General features: G+C 38.0%; 1 protein-coding gene across 1 annotated transcript in view; it reads right to left on the reverse strand.

The window, feature by feature from the left end:
• Positions 1 to 24,405, reverse strand: part of Psn (presenilin) — a 179,264-nt gene that overhangs the window by 135,140 nt on the left and 19,719 nt on the right. The window contains exons 2-4 of the mRNA XM_067137878.2: positions 19,206 to 19,429; positions 13,128 to 13,269; positions 6,693 to 6,760 (exon numbers count right to left, since the gene is read on the reverse strand). Of these exons, the coding sequence (XP_066993979.1) occupies positions 6,693 to 6,760; positions 13,128 to 13,269; positions 19,206 to 19,429 (434 nt within the window). The remainder of the gene's footprint in view (positions 1 to 6,692; positions 6,761 to 13,127; positions 13,270 to 19,205; positions 19,430 to 24,405) is intronic.

Genomic DNA, 24,405 nt, shown 5'->3' on the forward strand with positions numbered 1-24,405 from the left:
CTTCCTTACTAGGCCAGAATATGAAATGTTTCGTACGCAGTGCCAGTTGCATAAGCACGGTCATAAAAATACATGAAGTTGTTGTCCTGTAAACACCGAATAGCACTCTCAAAGCAGACTAGGACAGTCCGGTTTTCATTTTCACTAGGAAAATCAATAATCCGGTTTCTTCACATAATTTCAAAACGTTACAGTTTGGTAATAACGCAAGCAGCAAGGCAAAGACGTTGAAGTTCACACCTGTTAAATCATGCATTTGTGTACTGTTCCTGATGGAACTGTAGCCTTGGAAACCTGGACCCTTGATGTCTGCAGGATCGTCTTCCATTCCACACATTTTATCATGTTTCGTAACGTCCCCTCTCAGACTGAAATTAAGTGGAATACATGCTTGTGTATTTAAGTCATTTTAATTTATTGAACAAGAAAACGAAGTCTGAACAATGAAAATCAAATGCATTTGTTCCCACGGATGCATCCTTGGTTATGTTACTTGGGCAAACTGTACTTGAAAATTTTCCCGCCTGATTCTTCCTCTTTTAATCGCTTGAGTTGTCTGTGAAAGCGCTGTAAGCTGGGTCCCAGCGACACATTCCTCTTCTTGTATTCATCTGGAAATACTGTCGGAACATAGGCTGGACTTAGTGGGTGTCCAGATCTTCTGTTTCCGATGAAATGTGCACTACATAGTCTTGAGTAAGTCGTAGGTTGCCAAAGTGATCCATCAGTGCTAAAAATTAAAACCAAAATTAAATTAAATCGGATCAATTGAACTTATTGCAAACATGTGCAGTACGTATGTGTAGGCCTACTTACTTCGTTCGGTTACCTGCTTGTATCCATCACCTCCTTCAGTCCACTTCTATCGCTCGTTTTGGAAAACAATAAAATTGTACTTCACTTCCCGTATTTGCGTAAGTATTGGAACATCCGACAACACAACTGCATTTACTTGACCTCCTTTTCTCTGTCATTATCATCGAAGTAACTACACCCTCAGTCATAACAGAAGACCTACTGCAAGTCTGGAGTCTGCCTCACTTGTTGTTCTCCGCCCGGCCGCTAGAGCGACACGCACGGTGCCTATAGCAAATTTCAATACGGGTCTAAACATGAGATTAGTTACATGTAACCTGGTAACTTCATCGCGTGTTATGTTGAACTAATCATCATACCTGTAAAAATTTCTACAGTGCTTCGGAACTTACAAAATTTCCGTGTGTGTCAAGACGAACTCTAACATCTCACAGTAATAGCTCGGAACTTAGAAAATTCCAGTGTGTGTTAAGATGAACTTTAACATTTGACAGTAATAGCTCGGAACTTAGAATATTTTTAAGATTTCTAAACTTAGCATTTCGTGATAGAGAGTGAACAAGTTTATCTAACGGTGTCTTATATTGAACTCAAACTTGACTTATTTTGAACAGTGGTAGTAGATAATCAAGTGAACCTTAAGGTTATTTTATAACAAATTAGTGAAATATTAGCTCTATTTGAAGGAAATAACGCATATTATCTCTTTAATTTTTGTGTAACGAGTGATTAGGAACATTCAAACTACACCTTACGTGTGTGGTGAGTGAACTGAATTTGCACTTGATAACACAATAATCATTAGCCTTTGTGTTTTATTGGAAACCAAATACAGCGAGCTTTTGGAAAGACAGTGACATTACTTAAGAGTGTAAATAGCATAAATTATCTGATAAACTGTGCTCTGAACTGTGCTTCTAAAGGTAAAATTTTCCGAACTGTGTTTATTTTGAACTGTGCTTCGAAACCATAACTACTTCAAACTGTGCTTTTACTTTAATCAGAGCCTTAATTATTTCGAAGTGTATTTTTAGCTAATCAAGCTACATTTGTTATGAACTGTGCTTCTTATTTTGAACTATACATGACAAAATGTGATTCGAACTGTGATTCTAAGTACTGTTTATTAGTGATTTAACAATTTTCACTTAACCAAATTGTGCCATTCCGACACTCATAATCTGAACAGTCAATTGAACTTTCTCGTGTCAGCACAATTTAATAAGTGATACCAGAAACCTTGGCCGAGTTGTTTACTCCTCACATCAACCTGACACGACATGGTACAGGGTGGGAATTGACGTGGTACAGCGTGGGATTAAACGTGGTACATCGTGGGAGATGGGACGTGGTGCTATGGTGGACATCACAACATCGACAGAGTTCCAAATACTGTTCACTGAACCGCATTCTCCTGTTCCAGCATCAAGATTATTCAGGTGATATGAGTGCATTTAACATCAACATTTCTGAACTATAAAGACAGTGATTACTTCATTTTCAACATTCATTGTAAGTTTGAAGTCATTCACATAATTTCAAAGTGTTAAAGAGTACTAGTCAATTACAAAGTAATACTAGACTTCATGAAAAAACTTTATATTTTCTCTTTTCAAATGTTAATTCCGTAAAGACTTCAGAAATTTCCAGTGCTAATGCTAGAAAGCCTTTAGGAATTTCAAATGATGATCTTAGAAAGTCTTCAGGAAAGTGAAGTGCTAATTATAGAAAGACTTTAGGAATTTAAAGTGATATTTCTAGAAAGACTTTAGGTATTTCAAGTGATATTTTTAGAAAGACTTTAGGAAATTCAAAGTGATATTTCTAGAAAGACTTTAGGAATTTGAAGTGATATTTCTAGAAAGACTTTAGGAATTTAAAGTGATATTTCTAGAAAGACTTTAGGAATTTCCAGTGATTATTTTTTTGAAGTGACGTTTATTTCACAAATTCTATGAAGTTAATTAAGAAGATTTATTTATTTTTAATTTTCATTTGTTGCAAACGCTCACTGAGGATTCAGAACATTGCTTAAAAAACATGCAACAGTAAATCCAACAGAAGAAAGTTAAAGTTAATTTTTGATTTCAAATGTGAAATAGTAAAAGAGTTATTTATGCATCATACAAGTTAAATAAGTTTAATCTTTTAAAAATAACATCTATTATTTTGCACTGTGAACTCCGTTCTCTGTACCGGCTCCTAAGAACTGAACATTCCCTAAGACCATTCTCATGCTCCTTTTCCTACGGCTTTTCCTGGTACAATATGTACAAATGAAACAAGTGAATCTCTTTCAAGAGATTTTCAGCCTAGTTCCAACACTCTCATAACTTATCATATTCTAGGCAGACCATTCCTTGGTACTAGACACCCATGACTCACAAATAGCAATGCCGAAAAATTAAATTGTGTGATGCTTTCTGGAGGGACAAAAGGCATGAATTTTTTTGTAATTCTGTGGTACAAGGTCCAAAATTTATGAAGATGGTTTTCATGATGATGATGATGATGCTTGTTGTTTTAAGGGGCCTAACATCTAGGTCATCGGCCCCTAATGGTACGAAATGAAATAACAAAAAATTCAAATTCATCCACTGACTAAAATAAAATAAAAAATGTCATGAAGAATGAATGCATGGACATGAACCCTACAAAAAAACAAAACCAAACAAACAAACAAACAAACAAACAACAGTGGATCAGACTCAAAAAGAAGGTAGTTAATTAGAGTATTACTGACCAAGGGACCATTTATAAAGCACAATGATGCTTGATGTCTGAAGGGGTGCTAAATTCACGTCTAAGGCCCTACAGAATGGTACATGTCGCGAGTAAAGTAGAACCATGGTATTTGTCATTTTGGGGTACTGATCAAAAGTAGCGAACCACTCACGGTGGTCCACACAATATGGTACTACTCGCAAGTATTGCAATTCGTACAGGGAACGCAGACCTATGGTGTTTCTCACACAATGGCGCCACTCACAGCCAACGCAAACCAGTAAGGCTCCTCACCTACATGTACTAGTCACCGGCGCCGGTATTCCCGTGGTGTTCCTCACATAGTGGGTACCAATCACAGGCAACGCTGACCCACGGTGCCGCTCATATAGCGGTACAACTCACAGGCTACGCCCAGACCCGCGGTGTTGCCCACATGGGTACAACACACGGGTACTGGAATCCACCAGGCCAGGCTTTTTACTGCAACTAATCACAAACCTATTTCGTACCAATTTAGTGATACTACTCGCAAGTACATGCAACCCATGGTGTTCCCCGCATGATGGTACGAATCAAGAGTAGTTTCATGGTTCTAAATCAATCATCCCTTGGTCGCCCCTTGTAGTCGCCTCTTACGACAGGCAGGGGATACCGCGGGTGTATTCTACATGTGCATCCCCCACCCGCAGGAGGTAGTGTGTTTGGTCCGCGAGAGGTATTTTATTTCCCTCAAGTCTGCCGGCAAGCCAGTTAGGACCCCCCTATCCGCCACCTGGGATGCGCCACGTGGGAGTATCACCTCTCCCCCTGCTACGCCTGCGTAGCAGGTTCGTGGGAAGATGGTTTTCAAAACACAACTTTTAGGTTTCTTGTGAGCCAGGGTATCACTAGTTCTTTTGATAACGTCTTAACGAAATGTCTTCTGGATAATGGCTTTTCTTTGTTGTGAAGACTGTTGTGGCAATAGATGATGAATGAAATGTTTATGGTTATGTTCAGAAGACCATAGAAAATACTCATTGGCCAACAAGATGTTCTGCAACTGGTGGACATATCAGCACTAATTTGTTCCAGGGTGTCCAACTGCTCCTTTAGTTGAGCTATAGAGGGTGTATCCGTGATGATGTTACAAACTTTCAGGGATGATGGAAGACGGCAAACGGATCAATTTGAGATAAGGAACCATATTCTGGAAACGACAGAGTCAAAAGTTAAGAAAAATTCTACTCATTTAAATCCATTTACCTGCACAGGTTCTACCAGCTGCTCCATTTACAACAAATGTTTTAAATGCCCTCCCCCTGCGTCAATGCAGGCATGACATCATCGCACAAAGTCCTGTCGTACCCATTCAAATATCCCCAGTGTTGTTTGAACAGCATCGCAGGCACAGAGAATTCTTGCCAAGAGATCCTCTTCAGTCTCAACAGGTGTCTCATACATAAGGCCTTTCACATGGCCCCACAAGAAGAAATCAAGTGGGGTGAGATCAGGGGAACAAGTGGGCCATGAAAGAGGACCTTCTCTTCCTATCCACTTTGCAGGGAATGTCTGATCCAGGTGTTCACGAACCCTCAGTCCAAAGTGAGGTGGGGCTCCATCATGTTGGAACCACATCCGTTTACGAAGGGAAAGTGGGATGTGTTCCAGGAACGTGGGTAGTACATCTCTGAGCACCACTGTGTACACTGCTGCATTCAGACAGGGAGGAAGAAGAAATTATTGAAACGATTAATTATTAATAACTTTTGACTCAAACGTTTCTAGACTACAGTTCCTTTTCTCAAAGAGATCCATTTGCCGTCCTCCATCATCCCTGAAAGTTTGTAACATCATCACGGATACACCCTGTAAAAATAAATCATTGTAGGCTTTTGGCTGGTTACATCTGTAACTAGTTCTTCATGTGTTGTGGAGAGGATGACAAGTGTAATTTAATGTAAAATAGGAAAATATAACACTAATACTAAACATTCGTACATTGGTACTCCTCTACTAAACAAACGATCCAATCAATCTCAACAATGACTTGTGCAATATTGTTGTTTTGAAGACAGATGAAGACAGTGTAAGTGTCATGAGTCCCACATGCACAGAAATTAATAAAAATGAAAATTTTGCAAACGTGTAGTCTTGCAGATGAATGGTTAGTGATTTAGGTATAAACATTTGGTTATTTCATACATTCTCACACCAGCATGTTTCTACAAAAATGTATCATTTGAATTATTGTCTAATTTGCAGGTTAACCCATTTGCATCCTATTTAAATACTGTAGCAGTTCACTAAGAAAACCCATTTAAATCCTGCACTACTATGGCACACACTGTGAGGACCTGGGCCATGGTGAAGTCGGCACCACAGAAACACACTGAGGGGTCTTACCCCTTTCGGAGTTAAAAGCATGTAGATCTTCAATGACATATCCACAGCCAACACAAAACTACCACCTCTTGGGAGGTCATGTGGTCTTGCCGTAGACTTGCCCACCGTCATCATTTTTATCGCTTTCCGTGTCATCAGCACTACTACACGCATCACTCGAACTCGATTTAAGACCTTCAGAGTCTATTTCGTCATCACAAACATCACCGTCTTCAAAATCACTCTCTAAAACACTATCTATTAGCTTTCGTATTCCATCTTCATCAACACCAACACATCTGCTTGACACAATGATTGCAACTGACGTGAGCGAAATAATATGAACAAAGATTCTTTTATCTCTTGTTCCAGAAGAGTGTGATAATCTGTAGTGTGGGAAATAACCAAAGCCACATGTCTGAACTTCAGCTCAGAAAGCATACAAGTGGCAACTGTGAGTTAGTAACTGAACTACATGTACCGATAAACAGCAGTGCATCGCCACGAGCTGAGCTCATCATTGGATTCATATGCCACGAATAACTTTTGCGGGCTAGGGTCGTCAAATGATGCGATGATGCAATGTTTTAATTTCATACATTCATTTTTTTGATAGGAAACAAAAGATGAATGTGCTAGTATAAAATTTACATCATCTAATATATAAAGTACTGGTAGATAAAACTGACCTCCCATTTAGACTGCCAGCTATAAGAAAAATATATGTCAAACAGTGAAGTGTCTTCTCTTATAAACATGTATAACCAATATTCATGTGTACTTACTCCAGATATAAATATGAGAAAATGAACAGCAACATCAGTGATGACACAATAAGCCATCCATGGATTATCTGCAATTAACATAACAAAATAAATATAAATTACATAATGAAATGATGGAACATAAAACATGTAAAGTATTATGCAATTAGGGTTGTCAGGTTCTTCCTAGACATAATGGAACACCTTCTGCTTTATATGTAATTCCTATACAGAAATTAAGAAAGTCAAAATCTGTGCTGCATAATGCAATACAACTACTGTAGCACAAAAGGCATTTTAACATCAAGAATGAAAAACTACAAATTATATACAGTATATAAACCCTTGACTTCAAAAATGTCCAAACTCCACGTTTTGGTCAAAGTGTGATACACAAGCTAAGGTGCATCTGCCATTCGAAAATAATAGCCAGACTTGATAATTACATGTGATGTGACCTTTAGAAAATTCTATACATACGAATAATCTCTCAACTCCTGGGATTCGTACAGTCTTTAAACATACCGAGTTCACAATTTGACACCAGATGGCAAATCTGCCATCATCAAAAAGATGAAGATACATTTTTAACAATTAAAACATCTGGAGATACAATTATTGACATAAAAAATAATTATGAATTCTGCTTCAGAAAGTCTGAGATTACAAATAAGTTAGTACACCAGTACAGGGGTTGTCAGAAACACTTTCCCGGCCTCCTCGAAAATGGGTGAACCACTCGTACACACACTTCAAGGACAGTGCTTGATCTTCATAAACACGTACCAGCATCACATGCGTTTCTTTCGGTGTCTTGCCCAGCTTAAAACAAAACTGTACGTTGATCTTTTGGTCGTTCATGTACCTGTTCGCAGTTCAGAACCAACGCACTAAACACGCACTGTGTCAATCAATCAATCAATCAATCAATCAATCAATCAATCAATCAATCAATACTGATCTGCATTTAAGGCAGTCGCCCAGGTGGCAGAGTCCCTATCTGTTGTTTTCCTAGCCTTTTCTTAAATGGCACACACACGATGCTCAACTGAACAACGTTGGGAGCAGGTGGTCAAAATCTGCTGCTACGCAGGTGCAGCGTTGTGTGTCACCAGTGTTGCCGGACCGACCATTCTGACTTCATTCACCGAACTTTATTGTCAGAGGTTGAATAATAAGTGCGCAGCTGATGAAGCGAAAAGGTAGGTTGAAGGTATTAATTTTTCTCTTACTGGTGAGGAATTAGAGGCTTTTATAGTGGTGATGTATGCTAGAAGTGTCGACGGAAAGAATAGCCTGGATCTGCACACCTTGTGGGAGCAAGATTGGGGTGTGCCCTTATGCAAGAGAGCTCTATCAAGGAATAGGTTCTGTAAAATTTTATGTTTCTTACGATTTGATGAAAAATCCACCGACTCTCTACGACTGCAAACTGATAAATTTGCTCTATTCTCGGCTGTGTGGAACAAATTCATTGAGAACTCAATTGCTTGCTATTGACCTGGGCCATTTATCACCGCTGACGAGCAGTTTTTTCCCCGTAAAACTAGGTGCCCATTTACTCAGTTCATTGCGACTAAAACTGATAAATATGGCCAAAAATATTGGCTTGCTGTAGGTAAAGGCAGTAGATATGTAGCAAACGGTTTCCCATATTTTGGCAGGGATGACTCTCGTCCTGGTGATGAGCGTGTATCAGAACATGTTGTTATGAAGATAATGGGTCCATATTTGAACAAAGGTTGTAACGTTACTACTGACAATTATTTTACATCTGTAATGCTTGCCAAGAAGCTGAAAGAGAAAGGCAGTAGCCTTTTGGGCACAGTCAACAAAGTAAGATGGGAAATTCCAGCCAAAGTCAAATCTATGAAAAATGAACTGTACTCAACAAAAGTCTACAAGAAGGATGGTATGACCCTAACTGTGTATCAAGGTGAGCGGAGGAAGAATGTGGTGCTTCCAAGCACACTCCACCCAGATGTAGACATCTCTGACAATGAAAACACCTTCAACAGTGGAGTATTATAACGGAACAAAGTATGGTGTTGATGTAGTTGACCAGATGGCCCGTAAATATTCTACCAGAACAGGGACAAGGCGGTAGCCTATTCACTTTTTTCAGAACACCTTAGATCTAGCTGTAATAAATGCTTGGATCATTTACAAGGAAATAACATCAGAGAGAATAACAAGATCACGATTTCTTTGGAAGCCGAAGAGTTGGCAAGCGCTAACATAATCAGACAAACAGCTGTCTCAAGGAAACAGCCTGATGGTGAGATATTGATGAAGTACTGTCAAATCAAGGACAGCTGCAAGAAAAATAGAAAAGTAAGAAAATGTTCTTCATGCAATAAAGCCGTGTCTGTGGTTTTTGCACTGCCACCTGTACTAGAAAGTGAAAGAAATGCAATGGTTTCTAGTTGTGTACTGAACTGCTAAGATTTCATTCCTTTCAACAATGAAAATTAAAATGTGTAACAATGCTTAGGAGTAGTGTTCGTTCCGTAGAAACTCGTAAACGTTATTCATGTAACTCATATTTTAACATTTGCTGTATATATATTATTTTCAACAAAATTCAATAAAATTGTTTTTCAATATTTGACTGTTTGCACTATTTCCTCCAATTTTCCTGTAATTGTTACAACAACTGACTTGGATATTGTGTCCAATGAATTTCCAAGTTCCAAAAACATGTGTCTTTGAGAGTACAAGGAGATAGTACTTTTAAATATTGCACTGCATTCTTTTGCTAGCTATTCAGCATTCATGGCTGTAAAAATTGTTGGTTTGCATGTTGTTGCCAAATAAATCTGCTGAAATTTACATACTGTACGTCCTTTCCATCAAATTAGGAAATATATACTGAACAATATTTAACTTTCTCTCCTCCAACAATCATGAGCAATTCTGAACAGTACATAAATCCTGCAACTATATTTTTAACAATTATATCCATCAAGCCACTTGATAAAGAAACAGGGTGGTGGAACGATGAGGTCCAGAATGCGATCAAGATGAAAAAACAAGCCAAGAAAGCCTGGGAAGAATCTGGAATGGCCAAAGATAGAGAACACTAGAGACATTCAAATAAAGCTGCAAAAAGAGTTGTTGGAAGAGCAAAGGCAATGGCATGGAATGAAGTCTATGAAAATTTAGAGACCAAAGAGGGCAAGGCAAAGCTCTTCAGAATTGCTAAGGCACAGGGTAGTGCATCAAAAGATCTAACACACATCAAGCAAATAAAGAATGAACAAGGAATGGTAATTCAAGATGAGAGCCTAATTAAGAAGAGATGCGAGGAGTATTTTAAAAAGCTGCTTAATGAGGAGAATGAACGGCTTGTGTTTGAAGATGGTATTCCAAATTATAATGTAACCACTGACATATGCAGGATAGAGGTTGTAACTGCTATGAAGAAAATGAAAAGTGGAAAAACAACGGGCCTCGATGAAATTCCTGTACAGGTCTAGAAATGCATGGGAGAAGAGGGAATAGATATGTTGTTAAACCTATTCCGACAAATATTTCAAGAGGAAATAATGCCCAATGAGTGGCGGAAGAGTACCATAATCCCCATTTTTAAAGAAAAGGGGGACATTCAGGATTGTGCAAATTACGGAGGAATAAAACTCATGTCGCACACTATGAAAATCTGGGAAAAAGTCATCGAAAGTAAGGCTTAGGCAGGAGACAATAACAGGAGAAGAACAGTTTGAATTTATGCCAGGGTAAGGAACCTTAGATGCCATTTTTTTCTCTAAGACAGCTCATGGAAAGACATAGAGAAAAGAATTACATATGGTGTTCATTGATCTAGAGAAGGCTTATGATCATGTGCCCCGCCAAGAAGTATGGAGATGCATGAGATACAAGGGAGTACCAGAGAAGTATGTGCGCATCATTCAGGACATGTATCATGGGGCAAAGACGCACGTGTAGGGCTAACGGAAACCATTCCAGTTGAAGTTGGTCTCCATCAAGGATCTGCACTGAGTCCTTATATCTTTGATCTGATAATGGATGTTCTCTCTCAAAGTCTTAGAGAATCAGCACCTTGGCGCATGCTATTTACAGATGACATCATACTATGCAAAAAGAAAAATGCAAGACCGTAATGGGACACATGGCCCAATACTTGGAAGGAAGATGATGATGATGATGATGATGATGATGATGATGATCGTACTATGCAGCACTAATAGAGAACAACTTGAACTTAAACTAGAACACTGGAGAAAAGCACTGGAGGATAGAGGTGTTAAAATCAGCTGGAATAAGACAGAATACCAGTGCCTCGGTGGAAAGGGAAATTATAATGTGAAAATGGATGGAAATCAACTCCATGCACATAATAGTTTCAAATACCTTGGATCAACTGTATCTGATGATGGCAATCTAGATCTGGAAATTACACACTGAATTCAGGCTGCCTGGTTAAATTGGAAAAGGCTGTCTGGTGTCCTCTGTGACAGGAGACTAAATGTCCAAGTGAAGTGGAGAGTCTACAAAAGTGCGGTGAGACCTGCCATGATATACGGTACAGAAACTTGGCCAATAGTACAATCACAAAATAAACGGCTGGATGTAGCCGAAATGAAAATGCTGTGATGGATGTGTGGTGTTACTAGGAAAGACCACATCAAGAACAGCTTCATACAAGGTTACTCAAGCATCACAGAAAGTTCAAGAAAGGCGGTTGCTCTGGTATGGTCACATTAAGCGCAGGGATGAGAACTATGTAACAAGAAGAGTGCTTGACTTGGAAGTGAAGGGTAGGAGGGAGAGAGGCAGACCTAGAAGAAGATAGATGGACTGCATGCGGGCGGAAGACTTTGCAGAAAAGCAGTTAACTGAAAACACAATTTGGGACCGAGGGAAATGGAAAAGACTTGTCAAAAACGTCGACCCTGCACGAGTGGGAAAAGACGAAGAAGAAGAACTACCAAGCCATCGAGTACAACAATTAATATCAGAAATATTTACAATATTATATTTCTTATTTATTTCCTGCATCCACCACTAACTCACTAAAGAATCCTTCATAACAATAAGAGGAAGAATAATAGTTTCTGATATTCCAGGCCTACCATTTTTATAAGAATAGAAAGGTTACTGGTGTCCAAATACATGAATGTTCTGTCTGTCCCAAAACAGGCTGCAAATGGGCATCCACAAGACAATATCTGGGAGTTATCCTGCCATGTTAGGTAAATGTAAATAGCTCAAAGGTTGCTTGTAATTGATCTCTTGCAAAAAAAACTTGTACTGCACACAAGATCGAAAATGTTATTTTTTACACTTTTTTCTTACATGGTATTTTTTAATTGATAGGGCCAATATTAACAGAGATGTATCAGAATTAATTTTTAGACCATCTTCTAAACTACTATATCACCCACAGCGAATATATATATATATATATTTTTTGCTAGTTGCTTTACGTCGCACCGACACAGATAGGGCTTATGGCGACGATGGTATAGGAAAGGCCTAGGAGTAGGAAGGAAGCGGCCGTGGCCTTAATTAAGGTACAGCCCCAGCATTCACCTGGTGTGAAAATGGGAAACCATGGAAAACCATCTTCAGGGCTGCCGACAGTGGGATTCGAACCCACTATCTTCCGGATGCAGGCTCACAGCCGCGTTCCCTTGACCGCACGGCCAACTCGCCGGGTCCAAAGCGAATAAAAGTCATTTATTGCCTAGATAAAAAAAGTCATTTATAGCCTAGATATAAGTGTCTTCTCCCCTGATCTTCAATAATGAATTTTCATTAAATTTGTTCCTGTAGTTTTCCCATGTTGCATGTTTATACACACAAGATGAACTTTAAAATTGCATTTCCTTCTTATTTTAGACATGACCAACCTAAAAATATCAATTTTTTAAAATTCTGAATTAGTATAGGAAAAATCTTATTTTATTTATAGGCCCTATAGATTTATGACCAGACTAGGTATAAATTCTGTATAATTGATGAAATTCCCTACTCAAAAATTTTTCCTTCATCGAGAATTTTACCTCTTTATGCAATAATTATTAGGCTATGCTCCTTACTCATGAAATTAAGGACATATTCAAGAAATATGAGGGTCTCATTGTATAAGTACTGTACTGCACAAACACAAATTTAATCATTAAGCACGTGTATATTTTGGTTGAATAGTTAAAACAGTAGTTTGCAGAGAAGAGACAAAGGGGAAACCAATGAAGAGATTGGTGGATCAAATTAAGGAGAACATTTAGAAGACAAAACATAGATGTGGAAGGATTATTTAAACTAGAGTAGTGATATGAGAGGATGGCTAAAAATTAGCAGAGCCAAAGAATCATAAGAGATATTTACAAACACTTTTCCTATGTGCAAAGAAAAAAGCTGCTTAATAGACAAGAGTGCAAGATGTTTATTTTTTAAACCACTGCTGAGAGATGATACGAAGTTACTCACCTTATAGCATCGATACTTGTAAAGAACTATAAGAAGCACAGTCATTACAACGATAACAGCCATCAAAATCAATGAATTAGCAACTGCATTCCACACCTTCGTACTAGTTTCTGGGCTTTCTTCATGAAATGGAGTGTAAAATCTAAAACAAACAACAGAAATGTTATGCATCATTCTACTATATAATACGAAGGACCTGTACTACGATAGCTAGATAAATGTGTGGTTAAAATTTATGCGGCAGATTGCACATTTATCCAGAAATTGGGCTGAAAATGAGTATTACAGATTTTGTTTATATGCAATCTGGAGGAATATTCTCTAGTTTGACTATGCTGAAGATGGAGCAGCAATTGAAGCTTTTATCTGGGACTCTGTTTTAAGAATCAAGATGGATGCACACTGTGATGAATCTGATCTGCACAATGCTATAGTATACAAAAAATGAATTCTTATAATGTACTCTGTGCATATTTATAAAATACATCACACTTTCTGTCCAGCTATCAGAGATTGCAATGACTTTCCAAGCTAACAAGTTGTTCCCACTAACTACACTATCTATATGATTTGTACGAAAATGCCCCATTGACAAGCTTGCTTCATAGCTGTGGTTGTTGAGGTGTCATTTCTTGACACTGGCACGCCATGTTTTACCTGTCCGAGTCCCATTGGTACAATACTTTTTCACGATCTAAATGTTGGTCAGCAGAGGACCAGAGGTGGTGGTATACAATTGTTGGTCAGCAGAGCCTGGGTTAAATTCCAAACCTCTCTGTAGCACTCATATGGGAGTGAGGGTATATGAGTTTCTAGGCAATTTGTCCATCAAATGGATATGTTAAGGTTATATTTCTTTGAATTCACAACAACTTACTATTAAGTATTTATTTTAAAGCGAGATAAATGCCATTTATTACACTAAAATAGTCTTGGAAAAATAAAACAACTGGGGCCTACTTATTATACTTGTAATAATAAATAGAATAATCATAGAATAACCGATCCTCCACCTAACACATGCTGCCTACTAGCGATATCCAGGTTTCCCTTATTTTATATCTTAACAAAACTGGTGGCAATGAATATGGAGATAAACATTACTTTCGCCGCACACGCATCCTCTGAATTACTTTCAGCTAAAAAAGGAAAAAATATATATCATGTGGTAGGAATTATTTTATATGATACATAACTTGTATCTTACCTTTTGCATCCATGTAACATTATCAGCCTCTTAATTTTCTACAACTTCTGTATTTTGTTACATATCAAATTAATTTCAAAGTTTCTTCATTTGAGTAGATTTCAGTCCTAATTCCTTTTTTGGAAGGAACTTCCACATTATACACTAATAACAGTCTAATATTGAACTCTTGTAATACAATTTCAAAAGAAATGGCACTAAAACTAAACACCCAGGAACAGGTATATCACCATGCTAAATTTCACTGCATTTTCAAGTAACTTATTGAAACGTAATAAAAATGTTACATCTTCCGCATAACAATACCTTAACTAAAATCCGTTGGTAGTATGCAAGTAAATATTCATCTTCCAGATAGCAAAATTGCAACTTACTTATCTGGATGTTTATCTGACAGTCGTAGTACAGACCGTTAGAAATAATTTAAGTGCTACCTAAGAATGCATTAATGAAGAAATTAAAAAGCAAATATTATATGCATGCAACAAATAAAATAACATCAATTTAAAACATTATAATTTACCAAAATTTAAGGAAAAATATTTGTGGTGCAGTAGAGTCCTGATTACCTGGACTAAAGAGGTGACGAGCAATTCAGATAAGAAAAAATCCAGATAATTCACAGGGTGAAAGCACTATGTGATTTTTAATCCTGTTTTATTAAAAGATGTTACATACATAATAAACTGGTTTCTATTTATAATACAGATGGGATGTGTTCGAGAGGAGGAGGATTGTTTCTGGACAGAGATGAAGTACTAGATGAAATACCAAAAAATGAAAAATGTTTTTACAGGTGGTGACTCAATGGATATGTGGGAGAAAATAATGCAGGAAATGAAAGGATACAGGGAAAGTAATGGAGTCAGACAGAGGAACAATGAAGGGAAAAACATAAACTTTGCTGCAGCAGTAAACATGGCGACAGTGAACACATTTCCACAAACCTTTAAACCAGCATTTGACATATAAAAGTGGTCAAAGATATTCAAAAGTCTAATGCATGCTTTGCAGAAGAGAGATATTAAAAGAAGTCAGAGACTGCAAAGTGGTAGCTGGAGAGGTAATGGCACCCCAATGTACACTAATCATTGAACCTAAAATAAAATGGTAGAAACTGAAACTGACTTCTGGAAGAAATTTGTGGAGGATGTCAGTGAGCAACTTTTGTTGACAGTTGTAACTGAAAAGTTGGATGGGACCCTGTAGCTGGTGTTAAGTGAGACACAGGCAATAAGGTCTCAGGACAGACTAATGGAAAATGTAGTCTTGAAAAAAAGAGACGTGGTGGAGTGAAGAAGTACAGAAATTTATAAGGAGAAGGAGGAGGCAAAGAAGGAAAAAAAGGAGAGCTGTGGCAAAAGCTAAGGCAGAGGCACATGTTGTTTATATGAAGAATGAGACCGAAGGAGGACAAAAGGGAATCTTCAGAATTACACGAGAGAGGGAGAAGAGTAGTCAAGATGTATATCAGGCAAGGGCTATTAAAATGGAAGATGGTAAACTGCTGAGGAATGACCCTGAAATTCTAGAAAGAGGGAGGGTGAGAAACTACTGAATTACAGACATCAGAGAGCAACGGGAGATGAATGTGAAGCAACTATGAGAATGGTGCAAAATTATCATTAAAGATGAGGTGACGCAGGTGTTACACCAAATGAAGCCTTTGAAGAAACACCCAAACACAAAAGGAGTTTCAAAATATATTTCAAGTTCTGCGGTCATTGACGAAACGGGAGAAAGAATTAACTGATCAGGAGGTGGGAACTATATGAGATTGGTTATCTGCTGCATAAATAGGAGACTCACCAAATGCAAGCTGACAACTAAGTGATCCTTACCATGCAGCCACCCACTTGGTACAGAAGAAAAAACACTCTACACTTACATTCTACAGGATAGTACAACAGCCACACATCGACATATTCACTGCAACCTGTTCACAAGATTTTCAATGAATGGTTAATTACCCATGGACTTTGGCCCCCTCATTCCCCTGGCTTAACGATCTGAGACTTTTATACTTGGAGTAACCATAAACAGAAAGTGCTCAAGTAAGAAAGCTAGCAGGATCAATATATATACATACATGTTTAGAGAACAGATGGAGAGCAGCAACTTACCACATAAAACAGCGTGGATGGAATACACATAAAAGAAAAACATGGGTCTAATATTTTTGGCTGCAGCCTTCATCAGGTTGACAGTTTTCACACATCCATCAGCTGAGAGCTTGAAAGCGAAAGGGAAAATTCATCTAACGTGGTTCGATGGTGCCTCATGTAAATGGAGACAGGGAGAAAGTGTATATGAACAACCCATGAATTCTTCGGGATAGAATGTTGTTGATCAATGTTGGCAAGTAGATGATGTGAGAAGTGTGGGGAGAAACAGACAAGAGAATGGGAAAAAAGGAGCGGTTATCTCATGTTACGGCAGGGTGCTTCCCTGGATTTGAACACCAGTAAATATCCCACTTCGGAATCTCTAAGGGTGAGAGGGTGGGAAGTATGTAGTAAATGTTTGAGGACTTTAACCCTTATGCTTTCAAGGTAACTATCCAGGGGTACCCACAGGTCCTGTGAAAACTGTTGTGGTAGCGATCTATCGTTACCGGCCTTTATTGTTTATTTACGCCAGATAGCAGCATTTTGCACGGAATAAGACGAGCACAGTTTTAACTCATGTTATATTCTGCAGGACTGCCTGTTGCCATTTCTTGATGGACACAGTATTTTTGGATTTGTCTGTTGGCACAGGCCACAGCAAAATGTAGCTTCCACTGAAGTCCCAGTCTCATCTATGGCTGTGACAATATGGATGCTGCTGGGGTATGCATGGTGCTGAGTAATGACAATTGAACCACAACTAGTGTGTCCGAGTGTTATGAAAGGTGTTGCTCATAGGATCAGTCATGCTGCAGTAGCACTCTCTGGCCCAGTGAGGAAAGCAATGGTAAACTACCTCACTCCTCATCTTGCCTAGTACGCATCATTTGGGCTCAGCCATTGGTTTTTGCGGTTTCCCTATAACAGCACAGCCTTTGGTGGTGCTATTTGAGGATCCAACCAGCCTCTGGAATGATGACCTAACAGACACATACTCTGTGGGAACTCCCAACTATCCGTATTTATCGAGGTTCTTAAGAGTCTGCAAAATGTGCTCACTGGAGTTCAGTGTCTTGTTTACGTCATGGTTGGCAGCAAATTTGCGTGCATTTCTCCCTGTTTTTGTTGGTGAACTGATTATATAGAGAAATTAAGTGGGATCATAGGCAATATATTTAGTTTATTTGTTAGTTCATTATTTAAATAGTTTTCTTAGATAATTAGGTGCATATTGTTAGTGAAGTGTTAGATAAAGTTCAGTTAGGTTAGACCTAGTTATTACCGAGCTCGATAGCTGCAGGGCTTACGTGCGGCCAGTATCCAGTAATCAGAAGATAGTGGGTTCAAGCCCCACTGTCGGCAGCCCCGAATATGGTTTTCCGTGGATTCCCATTTTCACACCAGGCAAATGCCGGGGCTGTACCTTAATTAAGGCCACGGCCGCTTCCTTCCACTTCCTAGGCCTTTTCTATCCAATCGTCACCATAAGACCTACCTGTGTCAGTGCGACGTAAAACAAATAGAAAAAAAAAGACCTAGTTATTTATCATGAGTTACATGGCGAAGAGAGTTCATTTAGCCAACCATATCACGAAATATTTTGACAATTATTCAAGTGTTTATGTTTCTTTGTCCGAATCAGAAAATGTAGATGACAATGCTAATCCAGCACCTCCAGTAAGAAATGTGTATTTTATGCAAAAATGGCTGACATTTTTCAGTGGTACATCTTTACACATTTTAATCTACCCTTGGATCTAATGCACATAGAATCTTGATATTTACCATGCTAGTAAACAACAATATAGCCTTTCTACTAACATCAATCACAAACATGTACAGTGAACACCATTTCCCATTACTTCAAAACTTTCAAAATATGATACTTATAACTGTGTTTCTATTTTTTTTTTTTTTTTTCATTGAACCCTTTTGGTTTAGAGACATGACTTACTTGCAGTGTTAATAAATGATATATACTCTATAAGTTTACTGTATGACCTTTCATGTTGATATTTTTAATGGTGTGCCTTCCATGTAATTTTAAAAGAAGTGTGTGCATAGTGGGGTAAATAAGGTTGACAGTTTTCACACATCCATCAGCTGAGAGCTTGAAAGCGAAAGGGAAAATTCATCTAACGTGGTTCGATGGTGCCTCATGTAAATGGAGACAGGGAGAAAGTGTATATGAACAACCCATGAATTCTTCGGGGTATAACCAACGATGAACTGTAACATGTTCTCCAGAACCTTCCGCAACGCTGCAAATTTTGCCTGGAAAAAGATGGTCTGGTGTCAACATATCTGTGAAAGAAGGTAAGAATAAACTTTCAATACAATATTTCTCAATCAGGTAGCTATTGCCGCTGGCTCCCCTTACATGCTGCCTTGGCAAGGCTGCCCGCGTTATCCAACCAGGTGGTGCAGGCTGGGGCCAGCGGAGTATTTATGGAACTAGGTTCTGAACGCCTGGTGTCACTACATTATATTAGGTGCCAAATTTCAAAAAAACTGGATCAACACATTAACGACATTAAACACTACACTAGACAGAATATCCAAATCTTGACAAAAACATTATCATGCATGTGCCAAATAATTGTCCCATCAACGACTGGTACAACAGCTGGTATTTTATAATTATAATTGCCGAGTTCTGGTATAATACATATTCTGAGTTTAGGATAACTTAGGGTACAATCATGTCTTCCATGCAAGTTAATACAGTAATTTAATTCTGTAATTAATAAAACAATAACTTACAGATATACATCCTTGGTAGTATAGAAGTTAACTGAGCTGATCGTAGCAACTACTACAAGCATACATAATGATACTGGCACAAACAATTTTATCACATGCTTGGCTCCATATTTCAGTTCTTCCTCTTCTTCATTAGCCCAGTCTCCTCCAGGAGGCTGGCCAGAATTGTTGCCTGCACCAGGTGATCGTGGTTCCGACAACTGGCCATTTCCTTGTGCATCAATCTACAGGTAGTATAAAGAAAAATCTTATAGGTATTACATACTATGTTCATGATTTAGGTTTCTACAGTTATAATATTGCACTCTGAACCTAAATAAATGGACAAACAAATGAAATTATATCATTATTGTGGAGTGTCACGGCGATTAGTGTTTTGGAAGGTTTAATAGACAAGTCGACCCATCAAAAAGGGTATCAACTAACAGTGAATATGAATACTCTTATTATAACAAAAGGACTATCATATGTTACTGAAAGTGATTTACAGCTATATAATATGATAGCTATTCGCTAATAATCACAAAATTGTGAGCATTTTGTTGACACCAGAACTAAAGACAATATGCTTTGATAGTTAACCACTTTTATCTGAACTGTAAGTAATATCACGTAAAGGAAAAGTTATAGCATAGCGAGTAGAAGGAAGAAGTGTGATCACTCCCCTAGTTCATCGGTTCCTCCGCTAGGCCGCTCTTCCAGCAATAAGTGAGCTTGAGCTTACAAGTCAGCATACGAATAAAAGACAATTATTGCATGCAAAATATTATGCTTCTGCTTACCATTCCAGAAGTCAGTTCTCAGATAGTTTTACATAGCTTCCGGGTATACTTTGTGATCATAGAATATTTCCGTTCCTTTCTCATCTGTCTTGTTACAAAATAAAATCGATTCTTATTATAATGTAACACAAGTTTGGGATAATGTCCACAACATGGTCATCGCAGCATCCTAATTCTTTCGAATTAATAGTGATACTGTGCAAACTGTCCACATACTTGCAAAATATATCAATAATAAAAAATAATGTTATTTGCTTTAAGTCCCACTAACTACTTTTATGGTTTTCGGAGACGCCTACGTGCCGGAATTCAGTCCCGCAGGAGTTCTTTTATGTGCCAGTAAATCTACCGACACGAGGCTGACGTATTTGAGCACTTTCAAATACCACCAGACTGAGCCTGGAACGAACCTGCCAAGTTGGGGTCAGAAGGCCAACGCCTCAACCGTCTGAGCCACTCAGCCTGGCGTAAAATATATCGCCCCATAGACTATGTTCACAGGAGAGTTCTTCTTCCACTACACTTTCAACTTGTATGAACACATTATAAACTGCTCTTGAAGGATGGTTGAGGAAAGTGCTGTCAATTCTGTATTTATTGCTACAGTCCCTAATAAATATGAGGGATGTGGCAAGTATTTCTTCTGTAGGCTTTCTGTAAAGCAGGCTGACACATTCATGACATTTCGTGACCTTGGATACATTGCGTACTATATATCCTCCTAGATAATAAATCAAACACTCCTTTGCAAGATTGCGGCTATCACTGTTAATTAGACCTAAATTGTTCTCCCAGTCCGGTAAGAGTTCATCCATTTTCTCAGTGAAGTCCAGTGCTTGCCTTATTCTATTTTGTGCATGTTCTACTACAGCCTTATTTGTCTCTTCTGTCTTCTTAACCAGTGTTCTCATTTGATTGACGAATGAAGCCAATATCAGTTCAAATTTGGGCTCACAATTACTATTACATAAAATAAATTTCACAATTACTACCCGATGACAGGACAAGTTTGTTTGGGATATAAATAGTCTGCAACATGTGTAAATTCAGAAAATCTATTGTTGAAGGGTGGTCGTCACAAAGTGCCATTCTGGATCTTGATTAAATTCGGCTGTAAGCACATATCAGAATCCATTATTCCATAAATACTCGGACACATGTATGGTGCTCTCAGTTGTTACTCTTAGGGATTCAAGAGTTCTTTAAGAAGCAAAAGTATTATTCTTCCCACTGAGGTTCTCTCCCCATTTGATTGGTTTGATGCCCTATTGAATCTTTATAAAGAGCCCCTGCTGGTAAGTATTTAATATTATTAGGATATTTAATTCCCTAGTGAACGTTTCTGCCTGTTCACTGTCTTCAAATTCCTCTGAGTTTGTGTGTTTTCGTGTGTTTAATTGTTTCGTGAGATATTGTGGCAAATTGGGGAATAATGAGGGACAGTGCCAGTTTTCAGTTTCCGTCTATCTCTAGGAATTTCTACCTGTTCGCCTTGTATTACAAAGGCATCTGATTTAGCAATAAATTCATCAGAAAAATGTGAATCGCACACATAACACTTAATAGAAAGCTTTCTTGTCTTTTCTGGGAATCGCCTTTTCCCATTTTAAAAATTCTGCTTCATTTTTAGGTGGTTCGAAGAAGTACCTTTCGTACTTTTATAGCCAAACTTACAGCCTGGAACGAAGCAAGTAGGCATTTTTTCCTCCTCGGTATGTTTGTAAGTTTTTTAACTCAGCACTATATTTATACTAAATAAATGAATGCAATAAAAAATCACAAGCTTTTCACTTTCACTTAACAATGACGCAAGACGCTTAAGTTTTTGCCTTCACAGAACAACACTACCAAATATAACCATATTATAACTACTGATACCAACCCTCAGATAGTAATGGTGCTGCCCCTAGCGGACGATTCATCCCAGTCCCTATACTAGCCAACAGGGAACAACTTAAGAGCTCACACTTTCTCTTCTACTCGTTATGGTTATAGTAAACAACAGTGGTGAGAATTTATAACATCAATTTGAATAAGTAGTAGTAGTAGTGATTCATATCAATTTGACACTTGAAAGAGAAAGCAAAGTCTGCTGACAGACCTATTTCATATTGGTTGACAGCTAGTATCCAAGTGGAATATGGAAGTAGGGCAGGAAGTGAAGGGGCTGCTTCTTGTAACAGACTTGACTGGGAAGTACTGTCAGTAGCTTAAAGCAAATCTGTTCACTGTCAGTGCAGATTCCTAATGTCCGTGTGCAAAGCGAGTTTTGCCATCTGCAAATTATAAACTTAAGTTTAAGAAGAAAAAAAAAGAGGATAAAGACTAGAGATTGTTCTAAATGTTTATAGTTTTATGACGAAAGAAGCTGCGGAGAGTAGAATTAAATGCAAGAACAGTAGACCTATTGAAAGTACAACAAATAGCAGCGGATTTAACAAAAGTGTTGATGAGGATGGTCAAGAGAATTTTAGTAGAGCAGAGACAACACAAGACTGAAGGAACTTCATTTGCTATGCCACGAAAAACATGCAAAGGGAAGAAACATTCAACGGATATTGATGATTTTTATAAGTGTGTTATTCGATGCACAATCCATTAATTTTATCTTCATCAGAAAACAACCCCATCAATATCTAAATTACAGTCAGTGTTAGAAGAGAAGATTGGCAACCAAGGAGGCTGCACCAGTTTGGGAAGTATTGTAAAAGAGTTAGGCTTCAAGTGGAAGAAGACTAGAAATAATAGAGGAGATTTTATAGAGAAACATGACATAAGAAGCACGAGAATATTTTACCTTACAGCCATAAAGACATAATAACAAAACCTATATACAAACAGCCATTCAACACCTAAAGCCTGGACTGACTACTGCACTTCAAGAGTATTATCCGACACCTCAAGAGGAGAATGACTGATTATTCACCATGCTGGTAGTAGGAGAGGTTTTTTTTCCAACACACTGCTCATTTACCGGTTCCACAAGAAAAGTGTAGACAACCACAAAGATATATCTATATATATAAAATAACAAGTTTTGTCTGTACATTGCTCAGAATTTGAAAAGAATGGTATTTCTGTATCGGTCATGTCCATAGTAACAAAGAAGTGCACTTTTTACTTTTGTGTAATTTCTGTCTGTATGTATGTATGTATGTACATGCATCACGAGAAAACGGCTGAAGAGAATTTAATGAAAATCGGTATGTGAAGTCGCGGCATAAGCCACTACAATCTAGGCTATAAATCATTTTACTCACGCTGAGTGAAATGGTAGTTTTAGGGGAAGGTCTAAAATTGAATTCTCAAATATTTATATTATTAGTGGTCCTATTGATAAATACTACATAATTATTCAATTTCTGATCATTTAAGCCATACAATGTTACCGTACCGGCTTTGATAACACAGATATTAGTGAATTTTTATTTTTATTGCCACGTCCATATCAACGCCGAGCCACAAGAAAATGGGTTAACAGAATTTAATGAAAATCGGTATATAGAGTCGGGGAATAAGAAACTACAGTCTAAGCTATAAACAATTTTATTCACCCGGGATGAAATTGTAGTTTAGGGGAAGGCACCTAAAATTTAATTTTTAAATACCTATGTTATGGGTCCGATCGAAAAGTATTACATAACAAAAGTTATAGTGAATTATTCCCGAACATTTATGTTTTATTCAATTTTACCGAACCGACTACAGTAAGAGTGGTATTTCAGAGTCAGAAGAAAACTAAATGTGAAGGCCTACAATACTGAAAGCGCATAACATTAATCAACAATAACATTACACTGACCATTGTTTTTTGTGATGTTCTTTGTCTCTTATGTTGCTTGTCAACTCCGATAGATGGGATTACTGCTGCGTACCGAGTATAACAGCCTGACTGAATATTGGCAGAAAATAGCCGGGGAGTTAGAAAACTTTCTTCTTTAGCATAGCATTCCTCTGGTTCATACATTTTCTGATACTGGTACCATACTGCTGGTATATTATAGCACCACAATTCACTAAATAACTCAAAATTCAACCCTAAGAAGAGCCGTTTCTTAAAAAGAGCTTCTTCCTCTTCACTTTTATTAAATTCTACATTCATTTTATTCAAAATTAGCAGTGAAGAGGGGGTTTCTCCTCTGGGTTGGAGGAAAAAAATTGCCTCCAAGTCAGATATATTTTTCCGCTGCCAGTGTAGTGAACAGATTAGTAAAAGGGCATATTTTTTGCCCTGGGACTCTCCACTATTACACCTCCCCCACCAAAAAAGCTAAGTGTGTTCACAGATCACGGCTGTCCACAGCCTGGTCATTCCAGCTCTGGAACTTTGGACTGTTAGATCAGCAGCCTAGTACTGTTTGTTAAGTGAGAAAATGTGTGGTTTTTCATTTGATCGAGTATTTCATGTGAAATTATTG

Source organism: Anabrus simplex, chromosome 1 (genome assembly GCF_040414725.1).
Source record: "Anabrus simplex isolate iqAnaSimp1 chromosome 1, ASM4041472v1, whole genome shotgun sequence".
Classification (NCBI taxonomy): Eukaryota; Metazoa; Arthropoda; class Insecta; order Orthoptera; family Tettigoniidae; genus Anabrus; species Anabrus simplex.